This window comes from Theobroma umbraticum, unplaced genomic scaffold, assembly GCF_002168275.2.
Source record: "Theobroma umbraticum cultivar Fairchild unplaced genomic scaffold, ASM216827v3 scaffold_86.0, whole genome shotgun sequence".
Classification (NCBI taxonomy): domain Eukaryota; kingdom Viridiplantae; phylum Streptophyta; class Magnoliopsida; order Malvales; family Malvaceae; genus Theobroma; species Theobroma umbraticum.
The window spans coordinates 5,681,056-5,700,726 of NW_018397263.1; the positions used below are offsets into that span (position 1 = coordinate 5,681,056).

Genomic DNA, 19,671 nt, shown 5'->3' on the forward strand with positions numbered 1-19,671 from the left:
TTCATGCTATTTGAGTGCTCGTAAATGTTCAATGGTAAGTAGAATAGAAACTCATTTCCTAAAAATAGTGATTGAAAAGCAAAGACAAAACTTTTAACTTATTCATTATGATGTTTGAGAGCCTATGAAAATTTCCTCACTTAATAAGAGCTCATATTATCTAATATTTATTAATGATCTAACCAAATTTTGTTAAGTTTATTTTATGAAGGAGAAATCTAAGGTGTCAATCAAATTTATCAAATTTAAAGCCGTGGTGGAAAATGAGACGAGCTTAACAATGAAGATATTAAAAGTAGATAATGGTCTGATTGAAAATTCTCTAACTTTTTATGGTATTAAGCATCTAAGAACAACGCCATACTCTCTCCAATAGAACCCTCATAGAAATGGCAAGATTGTTTCTGTTTGGGAAGAATTTGCCAACTAAATTATGGATTGAAGCAGTTAATGAAGTAGCAAAATTCTTAAATATTTTTGCAACAAGAGCACTTAAGTCTAGAAGTCCTTATGAAGCCTAGTATAAGGTTAAGCCCCTTGTTACACATTTAAGGATATTTGGGTGTATATTTTATGCGAAAGGAAAACCTGACTCAAAGTCTCAAGTCACCATTCATCTGGGATGTGGTGATACCTCCAAAAACTACTAGTTGTTCAATGTTTAAAAATACAAAATCATTATCAACCATGATGTTAAGTTTAATGCAAGTTTTAGATGGAGTTGAGAGTAAAATATAGTTCAAAGCTTAGAGAATTTAAGCATTGCTAGTGAAGTTCCTATCACTAGTGAAGTTCTTATACAAAATACGGATGAACAAGATGTTGAAGATGAAAGGCTTGCTATTAATGAATGTAACACCCTTGATCTTGAATATTGAGAGACCATGATTTTAAGTTATGGCCCAAATTTGAAATATGTTTAGAAATCCCCTAGTTTGGTGATTATGGCTTAAATGAGTTTATCTCTAGATAGATTATTGGCAATTATGGCTATAAGCATAACCATATGCCTAAATATTAGATCATTTGCAACCAATTAAGTGCTAGCTTTAAGGGGAAAATGATGGTGTGTAAAACATGAGTTTATGAGAGTGGAGAATCCTGCCCTGTGACTTGGATATTCCGTCAACGGCTTTGACACTGGACAATGACTTTGATGTGGCATCATTGATTTTATCATTGGACATATTTGTTCTAATGAAACAAATATTGATACTATCCAAGAAGGATCACTCTTTTATATGTGTTTGGTGGGCAACTCTATTTGAATAAGCTTCCGAGACTTATTTTGATCAATGATTTTGATTTGGATATTAGATGTGAGCCTAGATAATGAAGTCGATTATCAGGGTAAGAGTTATATTTGATGGGATAATAATGAGCCTAATTTAGAGGGCAAATTCGGATGGCCATGAGTGGCTTATAAGTAAACGAGTAGTATATGAGTATATACCCGCAAAGAAAGCTATGACTGATGTGACATGCAATGCATGGAATTTCTGTGAGGATAAGAATACATGAAAAGGTTGGAGCAAGGTAATGATTTCTTACCTGATGTAGACTTGACAATGTTCCGAACTTGATATGCTATGGAGGCAAAGACATAGAACATGTAAAAAGTGTTTCCTTCATATGTAAAGAGTGCCTGATAAAGATAAGGCAAATATTGAATTATGATCCACCACATTTGGTGTTATGATTCGAGCATTGGAAGGGACAATTGAAAAATTTGTAGTCGTGTTTAAGGCCAACATTCTGTGTTAAGCAGTTTGGAAGGATACGTTAAATGCATGAGAATTGTGCTTTAGGAGCTTAAAGAGAATTAATATATAAAGTCTTTAGTATAAATTCGGTTAAGCAATATTGGCTTTTGAAAAAATATGTGATGTTTAAGGTGGGGTACAAGTAAACCTAGTAAATGGAAATGGTCAGAGATGGCCAAAGGCCAATGCTAGTAAGCGAGGCATATGAATTATTTGAGGGTCTGGCCAACTATCCCAACGAATTGTTTAGAACTCTGTTTAGATGTATCCTATGTGTATGTACAAACTCAAAGGTATCATCAATTATTAATTAGTTTTAGGAAAGGCTGCAAGAAGTGCCTTCAATGTTTTCTTAGGAACTTATGTATGGCTTAACATCCATAAGTGGATGATCTATATGAGCTTACAATATAAGTGCTTGAGAACATGTTAATAGATTATTACGTGGACTTGTCAAAATTTGACTAGACTGATGATTATGAGTCTAGTAGTTAATGGAACATTAATGTGTAGTATTTTAAGGATATGGAGATTAATGCTCTATAATTGCAAGTGAGACATGGCTGATGCATGAACCAGGCTCTAATTAGTTATGATTTTAAGGTGTGAGGGTGATGGCATAGCCCTTGAATCAGCTTTTATCTAATAAGAAGATGTTTTGGGGTACGTAGCATTGAGATGCTCCTAGATAAATTTCAAGTCAAATATGTTTAAACGTGTGATGTTGCTTTGATTGAACAAAATTCAAGGATGAAGTTTTATAAGAAGGGGAGAATGTAACACCTCTGATTTTGACATGGCCCATATGCGATAGAGGCTAAGTTATTGAAGAGTAAATTTGAACCCGATGTGTATGCTTGTGGAGTATGTACATGAACTATTATGTGTAGGGAGAATGATCTTGAAATTTGTTGTATGTTTGGAGACTTCTTTAATGATATGTGAATGTGTTAAGTGTAGAAAGCATGCCTTATGATACGTAGGCAAAAAACAAAATTTTATGAACATATTTGAGGAATATAAAGGTTTAATGCATAGATTGGAGTTTTGATCTTTTTTAAGTATTTGAGTAATAGATTTGAGTCATATATCAATGGTTTAAGGTTATGGAAGACATTTAAGATGGTTTATACTTTCAAAAGAATAATTTTTACAAATCTAGACATAAGAAGTCTATCCTAATGCATAGAGGGTAGATCTTGTGAAGTAAAAGCAAAGGAAGTCATGCATTCTGATCCAAGATGGACTATAAGCCTTCCATATTTGATCCTAGACAGGGAAAATAGAAGAAATGAATGTCGTCTAATCCAAGATCGACTATAGACCTTTCATAGCTGATATTGTGAAGGAAAATTAAGTAAAAAGCAAACATTTTGGTCCAAGAACAACTATAGACTCCCCATAGTCAATCCTATGAAGGGTAAATGGGCAAATAAGAAAACTTTCTAGTCCAAGATTGACTATAGACCCTCCATAGTTGATCCTAGGCTACCAAATTAGCCTAAAACAGGGTTAAAAGCCTTAAAACCTAAAAATTCCTTCATTTCTCTCATATGCCTTTGTTTTTTCACCTTTTTCTCTCAAATTTTATACCCTTCAAAACCTTCAAACTCGAACTACAAATCTTGGATTTTAAGTGTTAAAGGTAAGGGTTTTCACTCCTAAAAGCTTGATTTTCATGGTTTTTACTTTTTATCTCTACCCATTTGAAACCCTAAGCCACAAATCGATTCTTGGAGCTATTTGAAGTGAATTTGGAGCTAAGAATCATGCAATCCATTTTGATCCCATTGGAGTGCTAGAGGGGGTGCATAGCACTAAAAATTTTAAGGTCTACCTTTTTGAGCTTGTAGAGCTCTTAATCAGCTAAAGGAATGATGGTTTAAAACTTACTAGAATTAAAAGACACAAAGTAAGAAAGGGGAGAAAGAAGTGGAACATGCAAGAAAATTTATAGTGGTTCAATCCTCTTAACCTACATCCACTACCTTGATCTCTCAATCAAGGATTTTTAACCCAATTTCACTATACCAGTGGAATTGACAACTTCCACTGAGCATTTACCAGGTGAGCTTCTAACCCAAGCTCAAATCCCTTACAATGACTTCTAAAGTGCTTCCCACACTCTAAACTCCCAAGAAAAAGAAGAAAAAAAAGTACAACTAGGTAGCATTACAAATCTAGAAAGATTACAATCAAACTCAAAAACTTTTTCAAGAATAAGAATGAAAGACAAGTGTTTTTGGTGAAGGTATTTTTTGGCATTTTGCTCAAACTGGCTGTCTTTGCTATTCAAGATAGATTTTGTTGTTCCAGGCAAATTCTAACTATTAAGAACAACTCTGATGCCTTTCTAGCAGTTATTTTTGTTCTTTAATGTTTAAATTCAGTTGGGCAGATAGAGTTAGCTAACTCCTTATAGGCAGCTCTAATTGATTACAACTTTTTTGCCTTACATTATCTTGTTGCTATGTACACTGTGCTAACAGACTATAGGAGACTCTAATCGATTAAGAGATCTCAGTCTTCAAGGTTCTCTACTAAGCAAACTTCTTTTAACTGGTTAACTCTCCCCTTAACTAATTAGAGCTACACTTCCTTTAACCTTAACCGATTAAACAAGCTTTAATCAGTTAGAAAAACTTTGAATTTTGAATTACTCCAATTTGGCTCCCTTCAATGGTCAAACTTATTTTGAATTTCAATTTTGGCACTAGGAGGTTCTTCAGGTTTTATGCTCTAACTGATTAACCATATGCCTTAACCAATTAACACACCTTTGTTTTTCTTTTTTCGGCACTTTCTTAATCAATTAAGCCTAGTGTTAACTAAGTAAGATTTTTTTGTTTTGCTTCAACCTGACAACTAGTCATGCTTTAACTGATTAAGGCTCCCTGTTAATCAGTTACTAAAGTTTTGTCTTTACTAACCCTTTTCTTCTTTCTCACTCTAATTTATTAACTTATCTATTTTGTGATCTTGCCCTTAAACACTAATTTTATTGAGGGGATTAGCTTTATCTTGCAAACTTAAATAGTTAAGTTAGACATTAATAAATGATGGTTGTTTTGTTATCATCAAAAAGATATGAAGTCAATAATCTAGCCTCTAAGGTATAGATTTAGCTCATTATGAAAGGATTTAAGCATATATGTTGGATTGCTAAGGATTTAGTTAATTTTAGAAAAGCTGGCATTTTTCAAAAGCTAAGATTTAATTAGTTTTTTAATTTTTGATGTGTTTAAGGGAAGCTTGAGCAATTTGGATGCATTTGTGAGCTAAAAAATGATTGGAGGTTAAAGATCGAAGCTTGGCTATGGAGCACTTTCAAACTTGTCATTGTGAGTAGGATTTAATTAAATGCATGTGATGCATCACACATAATAACATGTGCCACCATGGTATTAAGTATTGTGTATGCCTAGATGTTTATACTTAGGTAGAATGATGATATATGTATACACATGTGTGTATAAGTATGCTTGCCTAGAGGTACGTGCATAAGCTAAAGATCAAATATGATTATATACCTAGATGAAGATGCCTAGGCTAATTAGTTATCTGAGATATGAAATTTATGCTGGTATGATTTGTGGTGAGCCACATGGTGGCATTGTGTTGAAATCCCATTGTATGTAGGCCCTAGAGCAAGAGGCCTACCCATGGTGCAATAAGAATTATGAACTAAGAACTGGGCCAAATTATAATGAATGGACTACCCAATAAGGTATACGAGCATGATATGTGTTTGGGTTAATGGCACAACAATTAAGGTGATGTTAAGTAGGTGAGGCTAAAAGGCCATGTTTGTTTATGGACATGATATATGCATGAATGTCCATGTATTTGTGTGTGATTTGAGAATGTGTGTAGGGTTGTTAAGCCATGATCAATTGGATTGAATATAATGAATACTTATGTGAGGTTAAAGGCATAAGGGCTTGTAAATTGATTATGTTCCATCAAATGATGCCTTAGAGATTTGAAAGCACTTAGAATTATATCGAGCTTAAAGATGACTGAAGCTCGTTGAATTTAAAATGTGGTTTGATGTGGAGATATGGAATGTCACAAGCACAATGGCCTAATTTATAGATATGTGTTTCGTCTAAGGGATGAATTTCGGACATTGATTTGATTTGAGGTTGAGTTGAGTCTAACCTTTATGACTATATGTGTGCTTGCAGGGATGGTGGTAAATAGGGACGGTGGTGTTAGTCCTGCCTATAGTGCTTTGATGCCACCCGTTGAGATTTCTTCTAGTGATGTTGTCCATTGGGAGATTGGTCCAGACGATGATTTGATTATCCACTCGTTACTTCGGAAAGTGCATGATTTGATACTCCGTCCATTGCTTTAGCACACGCATGATTTGACTCTTTGCCGATTACTTTCACACATGTGTGATTCAATGTTCTATCAGTGGCTTAGCCTTGAGCGTGATTTGTTCTCTGCAACTAGGCACCATGTGTGATTTAATGATGTCCATGGCAATACCACTCATTTGATTTTGTTTGACTATGATGACATGCATCAGTATGGCATGATCTGACTTGAAATATGAACATGTGCTGACTAACTCTTAATGATATTTGATGAAAAGCTTTAAGATAAGCAAATTATATGTAAATGAGATTTGAGGTTGTGCTAAGCAATTGAGGAGTGCTTATGGGGCTTAGTTTGAATATAACAGCTTTAAGAATAAGCCTTGAATTAATATGATTTGATGTGAGGATATAGAACTTGGGAATTGTGGATATGATATGTTGTTGAGATGCAATCTAGCAAGGCTTAATATGATGAATTGTGCATGTAGCATATTAGGATGATCTTCGCACCTTCAACTTGGAGATGTTTGAATATGAATGTCTTATGGCTAGATAGGCCTAAATATAATTTATATGTGAAATATTATGCTATGATAATATCCTTTTACTGAGTATTAGATGACTCACCCCTCTGTTGTACCATAAGCAGATAAGTGAAGCTACGGGATTATGTGGCTAGTGTTGTCATTTGGATGGACACATATTTGGCATTTAGTTAGTCTTCATCCTAATACGTCATTTTGCTGAGTCTGTATAGGCTTTTCACCTTTGGATTTGGTTTAGTTTGTAAAGTATGCCATGCACGATGTTCCATTTGTATTTGTATAAAGGATGTACGATACGGACTCACTATGACTGGCTATGTTTAGCTTTATGAGAAACATATAAAATATTATATACAAATTACAGGCCGAGGGCCATGTTTATGTATTTGAATTTAATTATTACATGAATATGTGGAATTGGTAATCATTGGAAATGTGAATATGTTTAGAAATTTTGAGGCTTGCTTAAGTCTCATGGGTTTAACTTGCTAGACTCATGCGCCGATCATGAACCCCTTGGTTTGAGTCGTGATAAAAAGACATAACCTTTTCAAGATATACATGATAAATTCAACACTGTTATTTTGGAACTAAATTCGTTTGTTGATGCTTTAGAAGATAAAAGATGGCTTCAAGAAATGGAGGAAAAGATGGAAATGATTAACAAGGATAACTTACATTTTTATGAAGAGACCTACAAATCAAAAAGTTATTGGGGTTAAATGGGTTTTTAGGACAAAACTCAATGTTGATGGCTTTTACACAACCCTAAAGCTCGTATAATAGCTAAGTGGTTTGCTAAGACCTATGAAGTCAACCATCTCGAGACATTTGTGCCAGTAGCACACCTTGATACCATTTAACTACTCTAGCTACTAAAAAAAAGCTAGAATATAAGACAAATGGACATAAAATCAACTATCCTGAATGTCTTGATAACCGGGGACATATTCATAGAGCAACCTAAAGGTTTTATGGTTAAAGGCAACGAAGAGAAAGTTTGTAAATTTTTTAAGGCTTTATATGGGCTTAAACAAGCCCCAAGGGCTCAGTACGAGAGAATCAATGATTATCTATGCAGTAGGGGGTTTAGAAAGAGTCTCAATTAGCTGACTCTGTATGTCATGAAAACAAGAGGTGTTGTCAGCTTGATAGTTTCAATATATTTTGATGATTTGTTAATAAGAGGTCATGACAACACATTGTTGAAAGAATTCAAGCATCAGATGAAAGAAGAGTTTGAAATGACTGATCTTGGTTTGATGACCTTTTCCTTAGGTTTGGAGTTTATTCAAAGACCAAGGTACATTTATATTCACCAAACTAGTACTCAAGAAAGTTGCTTAAACATTCCAAAATGGAGTCTTGCAAGATAGTAGAGACTTTTATGGTAACAGGCATCAATCTACTGAAGGATGATGAAAGTCCAAAAACTGATAGCTCGAGTTATAAAAATGTGGTTGGATGTTTATTGTACTTGGCTACAACAAGACTAGAAATTATGTATGACGCAAGTGTTCTGTCGAGGTTCATGTAAATGCCATGTGAGTTTCATCTAATTACTACCAAACGGATACTTAGATATATCAAAAGTACCATTGGATATGGACTTATGTTCTACAAAAAGAAAAACAATGAGCTACATGAATTTTGTAACAGTGATTGAATTGGCAATTTGGAGGACTCTCAAAGTACAAAAGGTTTTTCTATCTCTCTTGAAAGTGGCATATTCACATGGTGTTGCAAGAAACAAGATGTGGTTGCACAATCATCTAAAGCTGAGCACATAGCTGCTACCATGGCTACTAGTCATGCCATATAGCTGAGGAAGACGCTCAGTGATCTTGGGTTTGAGCAAGACAAAGGGACTAAACTCTAGATTGATAATCAATCGGCAATTGCAATAGCTAAAAACCTCGTTCATGATGGCCAAATGAAACATATAAGGGTAAAGTATCATGCTATAAGAGATGTCCTTAAGGAAGGTGATATTTCAGTTGAATACTGCTCTTCAAAGGACCAATTGGTAGATATTTTCACTAAGAGTCTAAGCAAAGATCAATTTATGATGCTGAGAAAGAAACTGTGAGTGATTAACCTCAATCTCAAAGAGGTATGCTGAAGTTGAGGTCAAGCTGTTGTGGTTATAGAGTTGGTGGCAGATCTACCTTCATAATCAAGTCGAGGTTGAAGACAAGCTGAGCACATGAAGGACACGTGAAGTTTAACTACAGCTGACTAATTCTTTTACAATTTGCTGTAAAACAAATTTGCTGTGAACTTGGTAATGAGTTGTCAACAGATATTACACTGTTCCTTCTCAATAATATAAGCAGAGACACTAAAAAAAAACTTAAAGTAGGAAGATAAGGACTGATTTTGAGAGTAGACAATTACAGAAGTCCCTTTCTAACACGCCATTATCATTAGGTAGAGAGCCAGTGTTGAGTGAAAAGGACCACCACCAAAAATCCATGTGGGAGTCGAACACATCCCTAACATTCCAACACAAAATTCTAAATAATTCAAGGCTAGCACCTTTCTAACTCTTCCACATTGTCTTTTACTATTTTCTAGAAATCAAACGAGAGTTAATTCCCATGTTATTTAAAAACCCCTTTGTTTGTTTATGTGAAGAGTGAAAACAGGCTTGATCTCCCGATCCTAACAATGTCAGTTAAAAGATTTTATCCAACTTAAGTGACACTTTTTTCTTCTATTAAATGCTAACTTGTAGTACATGTCTAACCCTCTTCCTAGTAACATTAGGTGAAGATTAAACCTTTTCCTATACGAAGACCAGTCACCAAAACCATTTGATGTGCGGCCAATACACAGAAAGTTAGGAACACAGTTTCGTCCCATTCAATGACTAGTTTCTTTTCTTTGCTTCATGTTCGTTAGGTGATGGCCATTTTTTAATGGTTTTTTAATTAATTTTTTCTCACGAAAAAGATTGAATTGCGTTTGCCATTGGGCTATTGGCGGTGTACGAATATTTCGAACAAATTTGTCTTACCCCTCAATGAAAAAGAATACCACAACTCTAGTTTACACACCATACTTTGGGTTAAATCAATTATCCCCAAAAAAATAATTGAGTTAAAACAAATGAAAAACATTGAATTCTGATAAATGACGTATTGACATACAACAAATAAGACGGCTTCAACCCATCCTTTTCTTGCTTCTTATCTATTCTATGTCAACCATAACTTCATTTAGGCCACCCATTTTAGAACGGCACACTACCTTAATTGATGACTATATTGATTTCTACACTTGATTTGGATGGTCAAGTTTTTTTTTTTTTATAATTGAAAGATAGGAATTTGAATTTTATTTTTTAAGTTGGAGAATAATATACTAATTAATCAGTGAAATATTCAAATACATTTAAATGGTCAAGTTTAATTAATATAACTTTAAAATAATTTGATGGATGAAATAATTTTCAAAAATAAAACCAAAAATTAAAAAAAAATACATCCGAGATTGAAGATGTACATAGACCCATTTATAAAAAAAAAATATTGATATATTAAGGTTGAAAATATTCCCTGTCCTTAAGAAAAATAAATTTTAAAGATCCAATAATGAAAAAGAAATGAGAGGAAGAGTAAAAGACAAGTAAGCAATATTTGAGAAAGAAAAGAGACAAGTCATTTCTAAATGAAACCGACAGCACAACCGCCACTAATTGCTCAATTAGCAGCTATTAAAAAATAATTATTATTAATCACACAATTTTTTAGAAAATTAAAATCTCTACAACTTGTTCACATATATTAATTGCAAATTTTGCTATCTGTCTCTCTTATCATTTTTTATTCCTCCATTTATTCTATAGCAAAATGTACAATTTCCTCCCCTTATAAAAAAATACTAACGGCGTCAAATTACAAAAAAAAAAGCGAGAAAGAGAAAGAAATTAAGATAAAAGATAAACAAACGATATACTTAACGGCGTTAGTTTCTTCTGCTTCTTCTTCCTCTTCCGCTTCCTCGGTCTTCACACACTAACGCTGCATCTGGTCACGAACTGAAACTTGATAGCGTTTTCTCCGACAATAACCCCGCTAGTTTTGCTCCCAAAAGTAACATACGCCGGACATCTAACGTAAAGATGATATCTCCCTGAAATGAAAGTTCCAACTTTCCATCTCACCCGTCCATCAATCTTGATAGTCAGGAAAACAGACCCAGCAGCCTGGTCGGAATTCAAAGCCAAGAAAAGGTCGGGAGCAATAGGGACCATGTTTCCGTAGACGAAAGGCGACCAGACATTGACCTCGTTGTGACCTTGGTAAGTTGGAGGGATTGCTGTTCGGAGGGTGATTTGTTGGTTCCTGTAAGAGGCATAGATGTCGAGCCTGTCGTAGTAAATCCCTATTTTGTCATTCGGGTTTCGAGAAGATACGGTGACTTGGAAATTGGAAGTGAGGAAATTCGGGGTCGAGGCGTTGAAAGCGAAGACGGTGATGTCCTGGAGGATGAACTTGGGCTTGCTGGGGCGAAGGATAGCCCAAATGAGAAGGATTGTGATGAGCACAATCAGGTTGAAGATGAGAATGCAGGCGATAATCCTCCGGAAGAGTTTCCGGCGGCTTTTGCCATGGTTGCCACAATCCTTGGCCGACATGGCAGGTAGAAGAGCGAGTGAAAAATGAAGTTCGCGAAAGAGTTAGGGGAAAAAAAGGATTGGGTGGTTTGATTTTAATGCGTGAAAATGGGATTTTAGGAAGGAAAGAGGAAAAAGAGAATAGTCTCTTTACTTTGGTTGTTGTAATGAAATGAACGGGTGTTGGGTGCTTGTCTTTATATAAAAGGTAATGGCTGATTCTGATTAGTAATACGAGTATCATTTGTTTCTGGTTTTTGTGCGTAGTGGAAGAGAAATGATTGTATCTATACTGTAGCACTATTGTAGTGTACTTAAGCAAGTGCTACCAAGAAGTGTTAATTTCTTCTTATAAAGAAACAACGGGGTAAATTTAAGATATCTGCTCCAACAATATTTTTATTTCTTTTTATCAATTTGTTTCATGATAAAGTAATAACTAATCTCAAATATTTAGAATAATTACACTGAAATTTTGCCAGGAAAAGTAGTTAACGGCACGAGCAATGTGAAGTCGATTTCGTTAAACGTGGCATAGGAAAAATATAATTATAAAGACGTGTGGATGGTGATATAAACCTTGTATGTGCAAAACCATGTTATTTTACTTGAACAACCTTGCCAAACTACTAAGCAAGAGGCCAATTACATTTACCTACTTTTGTGTGATGGAGAAAAGTGATTGAATTGATTTTCATTAGATGGGCAATTTCGTGATACTATGGCCTTTCCAAAAAAAAAAAGATACATCTCATATGATTGGTCTCCATACTTTGTCTTATCCTTGATAGTATTTCACTTTCTATTTTCTTTGCCATTTCAATTTGCCAGGCGCATTTTTCATGCTTATAACTAAATTTTCTTACTCTCTTTTTTTTTTTATTTTCATTAATGTTGAAATATCAAGCCAATTAAAGAGCAATTAGCTAAATATATTTATGTATAACAATTTACTCAAATGAATAATCAAATATTTTGGGTCTGATGAAAAGGAAAAAGTTGCTGCAATGACTTAGTAATAAATTCTACGAAGACTTGATAACCCTTGGTTGTGTAGCGCCAAGTCAAGAAAGGAGAGCTCACCTTTCGTTAATCAAACTTAGAAAGCCAAAAAGGCAAGAGAAAAGATTAAACAAAACCAATAATAAAGAAAAGTTTATGTCACTCGGGATTTCCATATGTTGAGAAAAGATTAATGCCTTTAATGCATTATTGAGCTCGCCTTTATATCAACAATCATTAATCAAACGAGTTACAGGTAAAATAATAGCAGGTGCTTTGATCACCGTTGGATGTGATAAATTTGGACTGGGTAGGGAAAATCCGAGCGACACGTTTCCATTGGATTCCTGGACCCACTAATCATGACAGGGAAGCTTCCAGCTGGTCTACCGACTTTATCTCGGGGGGTTCCAGAATATACCCTCTCTCTCTCTCTCCCTACCACCCAAAGGCTGAAAGCCTAACGTGATGGGAAGGGGAAAGGAATCAAAGCTCCATGGAGAGAGAAACATCAGTCAGTTGATACTTTGATCGTCCAACAACTCATGTATAATATAAATGTTCATGATATTAGTATTTATTATTTTCAATAGTATTTGTTTCTCGTTGAGCAATCAACATATTGGACAAAATAAACTACTCTTCATTGTATAGGTCATTAATTAAGGCTACCACAAAGGAGAAAAATTCCGACTTGGGTCTCGAAAGTTCTCACACTTTGTCTTCCTCTCTCTCTCTCTCTCTCTCTAAACTAAAGGTTTAAAAGTGCATTACCTTTAAGACAATCGAAATTTTCTTTCAATATTCATTCAGTTTTTCGGTGGCCATTGCTCGGTTGCTGGGGGAAGGCTAATACCACAATAGAGTTTGAAGATGGGGCATCACTTTTTCTTTATGTAGCTACTAAGTCGGCTTGTGTGACCAAAACAATCCACTCTCTATTCGTTTCTCTGACAACTTTTTCAATACAAGTTTTTAGTTTAATTACCCAAAAAATGTATACAAATAAGTTAGATGGCGCCTACTATGGTTCTGGGGCTACCTATTTCCATGTCAATTTTAGATTAATGATCAATAGCAATTAGATGTGAAAACAAGAAGAAAAGCATCCTATGTATAAATTACTCCTACGCCAAACTTTATCTTCTGGCTAAAGAATTCATGAATCGATCAGTGAAGTAATACTAGTAATAATTTAGAATTGACTTGAGTATGTTTGATCTGCATGGAATAAACAAACTTAGGTCTAACTACTAACCCGCAATTCTACCATTCCCTGACAGAACCTACACCAATTAGCTTTAGCAGCTATTCATGATGATGAGCTTTGGTCTTTAACTAGATATTACTAGCTCTAACACTCGAGCTACAGGTTGCGTAAAAGTTTTTGCTTCATGGAAAGGGAAAGGAAAAACGAATTGAGTTCATGGGTGACACCACCACCAAATCTGAAAAATCAAAAGCACCTAACATTTGTTTTAGTTTTAGGTGTCAGAGAATACAACAAAATTTTCCCAGATCTTGATATCCTTATTAGCTCTTTCTCAAGCTAAATTATTGTTTGTTTCTTGACATTTCACCAACCAAGCATGCTAATTTTTATGTAATATCACAAATGACAGTGTAGTGCAATTATTAAATTACAATTCCAACTGGACAAGCTTATCCCTCCAAATGTAGGGTAGTCGGCCAGCCAATTAAGAGTAGCTATCTCTCTTTGAACGAAAGTCAACAAAATTAATGTTGCTTGGAAATTTCACAATGGCCCCCCCTGAAAAGAGGACCTAATTTTTCTCTCTTTCATTTTTACGAAACCCATTGTCTCTTTCCATGGAAAATTTGTGTTCATAGTGAAGAAGGTGTGAAACCAAAATAAACCCCCACTAAAATTAAGATAAAAAAATACATTTAAATATTTAATTTATTAATTAATATGTGATTTATTTATTTAAAAGAATATAAATTTAAATTTTAAAAAAAAATTAAAAATCAAAGAAAAGACCTCCCCTTAGATCAAGAAATAAAAGGCATGGAAACCCACTTCCTACAGAGCACGTTAGGATTACAATTGTTGAAAATGTAACCAGGGCCCAACCAACACCAGAAAACTAGGCAAGTGCTTTCCCAGGCGGAATTTTCAATGCATGAAATCATGATATCTTAACTACCTTCAATATCCAACCTATAAAACATTATTTTACCCATATGTTTCTGATTTTGTTTCCCATGGCATTTTATTCCCATCTGACAATGTATGACATTTGCATGTGGCACAAAAGGCATCTAAAATATCTTTCAAGTTTTCTTGATGAAAGGTTTGAAAGGGTTGTTAATTAAATAGCGAAAGCTCTAAAAAAAATTAAGTAAAAGAATGTTTAGAATCAAATGAGAAAAATATAGAATTTATATTTAATTAAATTTTAAAGGAACCAAGTTGGTACGTTTTGGTCTGTCTAATTAATCATATTATTTAAGAAGGTTATTAGACCTTATTCACATATAATACTATTGGTCTAGTTTTAGCCTGATTCTAATGATTAAAACTATCATTTTAAACTATATAGCACGCCTTTTAAGCTCTATTATAATAATTTTTGTCTAAATAGACACGATTTCATGATTAACAGAAAACTTGAAGATCTATAGAAGCTTGGCATTGAGCTGGGCTTTCTTTGATAAGTAATAGAATTGAAGGGATTCTTATCAAGAACATATATCAATCGATTGCAATTGTATTTGATTCAAGTGGACTCGAGAATGAGCTTTAAAAGATTTGAAATCTTAGAGTTTGTTTGGTTTAATTTTTTTTAGTTTAAAAATTATTATGTAACTTTTATGAAAATAATAATTTTTAAAATTAAGTTAAAGCCATTTTGTAATTAATTTGAAAAAATAAATTATATAAATTCTATTTTTTGTTAAAATTACCATAAATGATATTTATATCATCTTTAATAACTTAATAAATCAAAATGGAATAAGTTTGTTTTAAGCTTATATATGATTTCAGATGTTAAAATTAAAAAAATCAATGTAAAAACGAAACAATTCTCAAACTTTGTATAGTAGTAATAATATTATATTTTTGTTGATTTAGCAAGCAATCGGACTATATACTTCAATTCTCAAAAGAGATGAAAAAAGAGAAAATGATGTATTTGACATTAAAATCTTTTATGGTAAATAAGAGAGAAAACATTTAAATAATACCTGAATGCAACTTTAAATTTTAAATTTTTTTTCTTAATCTTTGTAAGAACAAAAAATCTCAAATTTTGTTATTCTATTGTTGAGTTTTTTTGTTTTTTTTTTCCTAATAGTCTTTGTACAGATAGCATAAAGAAGAATGAGATTGTGATTTGTGTTGGAAAAGGAGGAAAAAAGAGAAAATGGAAATCAATTGAGAGAGAAGTGTACTTTTTGAAAAGTTGGTATATTTTTAAAAGGAAAAAAAGAGAAAGCTCATATTTGAAGTCTTTTTTAAGCTACTTTTTTAAAAACTTTTGTTCTTTAAAAAAAGATTTCTTTTTTTTTAAGAGTTTATGAAAATCTTATTTGAGATTTTTTTTGTTTTAAAAGGTCGATAAATTGAAAAGAAAAATTAAGTCAAACAGACATTTAAATTGATAAAGTGCAAGATTGAAATTAGTTTTAAAATATAGAAAAAAAATGGAAGAACAAGAATGAGCATAAAAGTCCAGAGGAATAGAAAATTGAGTGGTAGAAGCCAAGGATATCCTCTAGTACATGTTGCGGGTTCAACGTGCCTTGGTCTATAGCGCTAGTGGACCCCAAAAGTCAGCTTTTGGGCACTAAGATTTAAGCTGATTCCCATCCCTTACGTTGTTGTTTGTTCAAAGTCCCTACCACAAATCTTCTTTGAATCCATAAAATTAAAAGTCCTAATTCTCCTTTGATTTCTGTATATTCTTCGTTTTCTTTTTCATCTCTCTTTCCCACTGCCACTTTCATATGGTCACTTCAGAGCGTGCAGCACACGTCCTATTAGACCCTTTTTGAAGAAAATTGCTTTGCCCCCTCTAGCAATTCATGGCTCTGAAAGAGACAAAATTGAAAAAGTGAGAAAGGAGCTCTTGATTGATAGTTAGGGAATTCTCGTGGCAGAAAACTCCAAACTAGAAAAGTAAGAAAAAGATGGAAAATGGAAAGGAAAGGATTAATTTTGCGGCAATCAAGTCATAAAATATATTAAATAAAATTTTTTTCCCTAACTCTAAATTGAAGTGATTAAGCACTAATTGCATGACTTTGAGTGTAAAATCAGTGAGACAAGTAGTGGTAAATTGTGGTCCACAATCATTCGGATGTTCCCATCAATATGATCAAAAGAAAGACCAATTCAAGGCAAGGGTATGGCTCAAGGGGCTAGTTATCAAAGATATGGATGGACATGAAGCAATCCAAGTATGCTGATAATTACATGTATATATAACAAAGTAGCTCTTTATTTTTTTTTCTTTATTTTCAATGTTAGCAATGCAACTTTTGTAAAGTCTTTATCTCCCTGAATCCTGATAAAAGCCCAGCATTTAACTCTTGTCTCTCACCACGGTTGCTTACCAAAAGAAAAGAAAAAACGAAATTTTCTATGCTGTAAATGCTAATGTTTCAAAAGTTGCAATGTGCATATCATGGGTAAAATTAAGATGGCTACACAGGGTTTTCCAATTATGATAACCTTCCAAAACGCGTATTTCTATGTGGATGCATTGAAACAGTCGGCTTCTGTGCCGGTGCAAGTACAAGAAAAGAATTCACCACTCTTTTTTCTCTTTAATTTTTTGCTGCATGTGGTAGATAATGTCAAGGTCAAGCCATCCGAATATGCAAAGTTTCACATGGGGTCACATTGCAGGAAGCTTCTCCTTTGTTGACACGGAGCCTACTTACTTGTCTTTTGTACTGAAAATTTATTAAATTAAAGAGAAAAAGAGTTCCAAAATCATGAAGGAATTTGTTGAGATATAAATGAAACAAGTAAATACATTTATGGGCAGCTTTTTGTTGTCAAATGAAACGATAGAAGATGCCTTGGCACAATAAGGATCTCTGGACTCTATGAAATTCATTCAGTACTTGCTTTTTCTCGTCAGTCAGAAGGAGTGACGGATTCAGAATCTCACATAAAAATGACTAAAAGATAGTTATATAAAATTTTAAATTTATATATCTTAAATTTTATACATATAATAATAAAAAATTAAAAATTAAGGGATGAAGACCATTATTTCTGCTACCGCCTTGACTCCGCTACTGGCCACGAGCATGCATACAACAGTAATTAACACCACAACCTTCAGTCCACGAAACGGACAGGAAGTTGGGGAAATTTGTTAATAAGAAATAGCCCATCAAATAAAAAACAAAGTAGATTTTGAGATGAAAAAGAAAAGGAAAACATGTCTCTAAAGCTTGGTTTAATGAATGAAGAAAGATTCATTTCCAAAACAGAATTGGCAGGGATGGCCTCCTGATAGAAAAGAAATTACAACCACTCTTACAGAAGTAGACAATGAATAAAAAGAAGCCAGGAAGAAGAAAAATCAACCCCCCTACTCAACTCTGGGTAATGCACCATTTGACATAGACCAGATTTATCTTAATCAGATCCCTAACCTTAACTTAAATATATTATTCAATACATAACAGAGATGGTATACAATTAAGAGAGAGAGAGAGATTGTCTCATGTTTTTGTTGATTTGGAATTTGGGATCCATGATTTAAACCCATCATTTGGCACCTCATCTCTTTCTCATATCCCTTGAGTGCCCGTTCCCATCTTAGCAGGGTTCAAAGCGAGTCATACAGTGGTCCCTCTTATCGCAATCAAGGAATCTTATCATTTTCATATATGTCACGTTATTCAAACTTCATGGTGTGATTAGGGATATTGATATCCATATAGCATGGGTTGCTATAAACGTTAAAAGGCCAGACCAGTTAGGCCTTGTCACCTTCCTTCCACTTGCATCACTATGACACAAATTAGTGGATCAAACGTGTCTATTTTAAAACCTTATCCCTCCTACCCAAAATGCACCAATTCTAGATTTTGGTTCATAAAGTTTTGGTGATTTTCAACATGGAAACCAGTTTTTTCATGTACAAGGATAGGAAATCATCGATGGAAATTACAGGACAAGTGAAAACCAGTTAAGAAAAGACGACACTGGATTGTAATTGAGTTCTATGATCCTAAATTTGTTTACTAAGGCAGCTGAAATAGAAACATAGGCAAAATTTACATGTCACAACAATCTAGATCAAACCTTGAATTCCCTATATGCAACTGAAATTCAACAAAATTATGCTGCCGACGATTAGTGAAATGAATTGATATGGTTGCTATGCAGAGTCTTCATTGAACTGTATGTGGAGTATATGGCCATTCTACATCATCAATCATGATAAGCAATTAGACTTTAGACAAGAAAGGGGGACCGGGGAAATGCAAAAGGGCATTTGCCTTTCAAAAGAAGAGCAAAATTGGCTTAATCGACAGGCTGCATTGCTATGTCTATTTGCGATGGTTATACTCAAGATTCATACTAGTTCTCTTTCACTGGCTTCCTCTGTTTTAGAATACTCGCATCTTGTCAATTCAACGGTACAAGAAATTCAGTTAATTTCGTTTATTGAAAACCAAGGGATAATCAGATTAACAATGATAGGGAACATTAATTTAGCAGAATCCAATTTTTGGGTCTCTTAATCCTTCCAAAAACATCATGTATCTTATGTTATGTTTGAGAATGACTACTATAATTCAGGGAAAGCACCGCAATATTGAAGTATTAACATATAAAAGATCCAGTCAATGATTTTTCACCTTCATACCTACATGCATCGAAAACCATATGTCAGTTCTTTTCACCATACGAAAGGACAGCAGAGCAAGTTGTCTAAAGCAAGATATACTAATTTCTTCGAACTAATAACTTCCAAAAACGGTGATGCAAGAATCATTATGACGCTTTCACCTAAAAAGTCAGGCCAAACGCAGAAGTTGACGTCCCAACTAATGGTTACTCCAAAGCAATGAAATGCGAGGGAGTAGGTATATTGACTATCTTCTAACAAGACCCTAACATCTTAAGGCCATTTCTTCGAAGATTGATGCAAGACAGATACATTAAGTCGAACATTTCTCTTGAAACAATGCCAACTTTGCATGTTCTATACTGTCCGAATCAAGAAAAGTCTATGATTACCAAATTTATAGTCCTTTTGAAACAGAGCAGCAAAATCTAGAAAATTAAATTGATTTTCCAAATTATAAAGTATCATATCTTACTGATCTAGCACAATAATTTGCTATGAATCAACTATGTTATCAATATTTAAATATAAACAGGACTCTCAACTCTAGGTCGCAATTTTTTTTATTAA

At 33.9% G+C, this 19,671-nt stretch overlaps 1 protein-coding gene across 1 annotated transcript; it reads right to left on the minus strand.

The window, feature by feature from the left end:
• Window positions 1-10,352: 10,352 nt before the first annotated feature.
• LOC110420908 (NDR1/HIN1-like protein 1) lies at window positions 10,353-11,390 on the minus strand. The gene has a single exon (XM_021434310.2). It carries the CDS (start codon window positions 11,276-11,278, stop codon window positions 10,649-10,651), a length of 630 nt encoding a protein of 209 aa, XP_021289985.1. The 5' UTR covers window positions 11,279-11,390; the 3' UTR covers window positions 10,353-10,648.
• Window positions 11,391-19,671: the final 8,281 nt, after the last annotated feature.

What these genes read in the sequence shown, in the direction of transcription:
- LOC110420908 (XM_021434310.2), bottom strand. Translation starts at nt 11,278, where the DNA reads ATGTCGGCCAAGGATTGTGGCAACCATGGCAAAAGCCGCCGGAAACTC.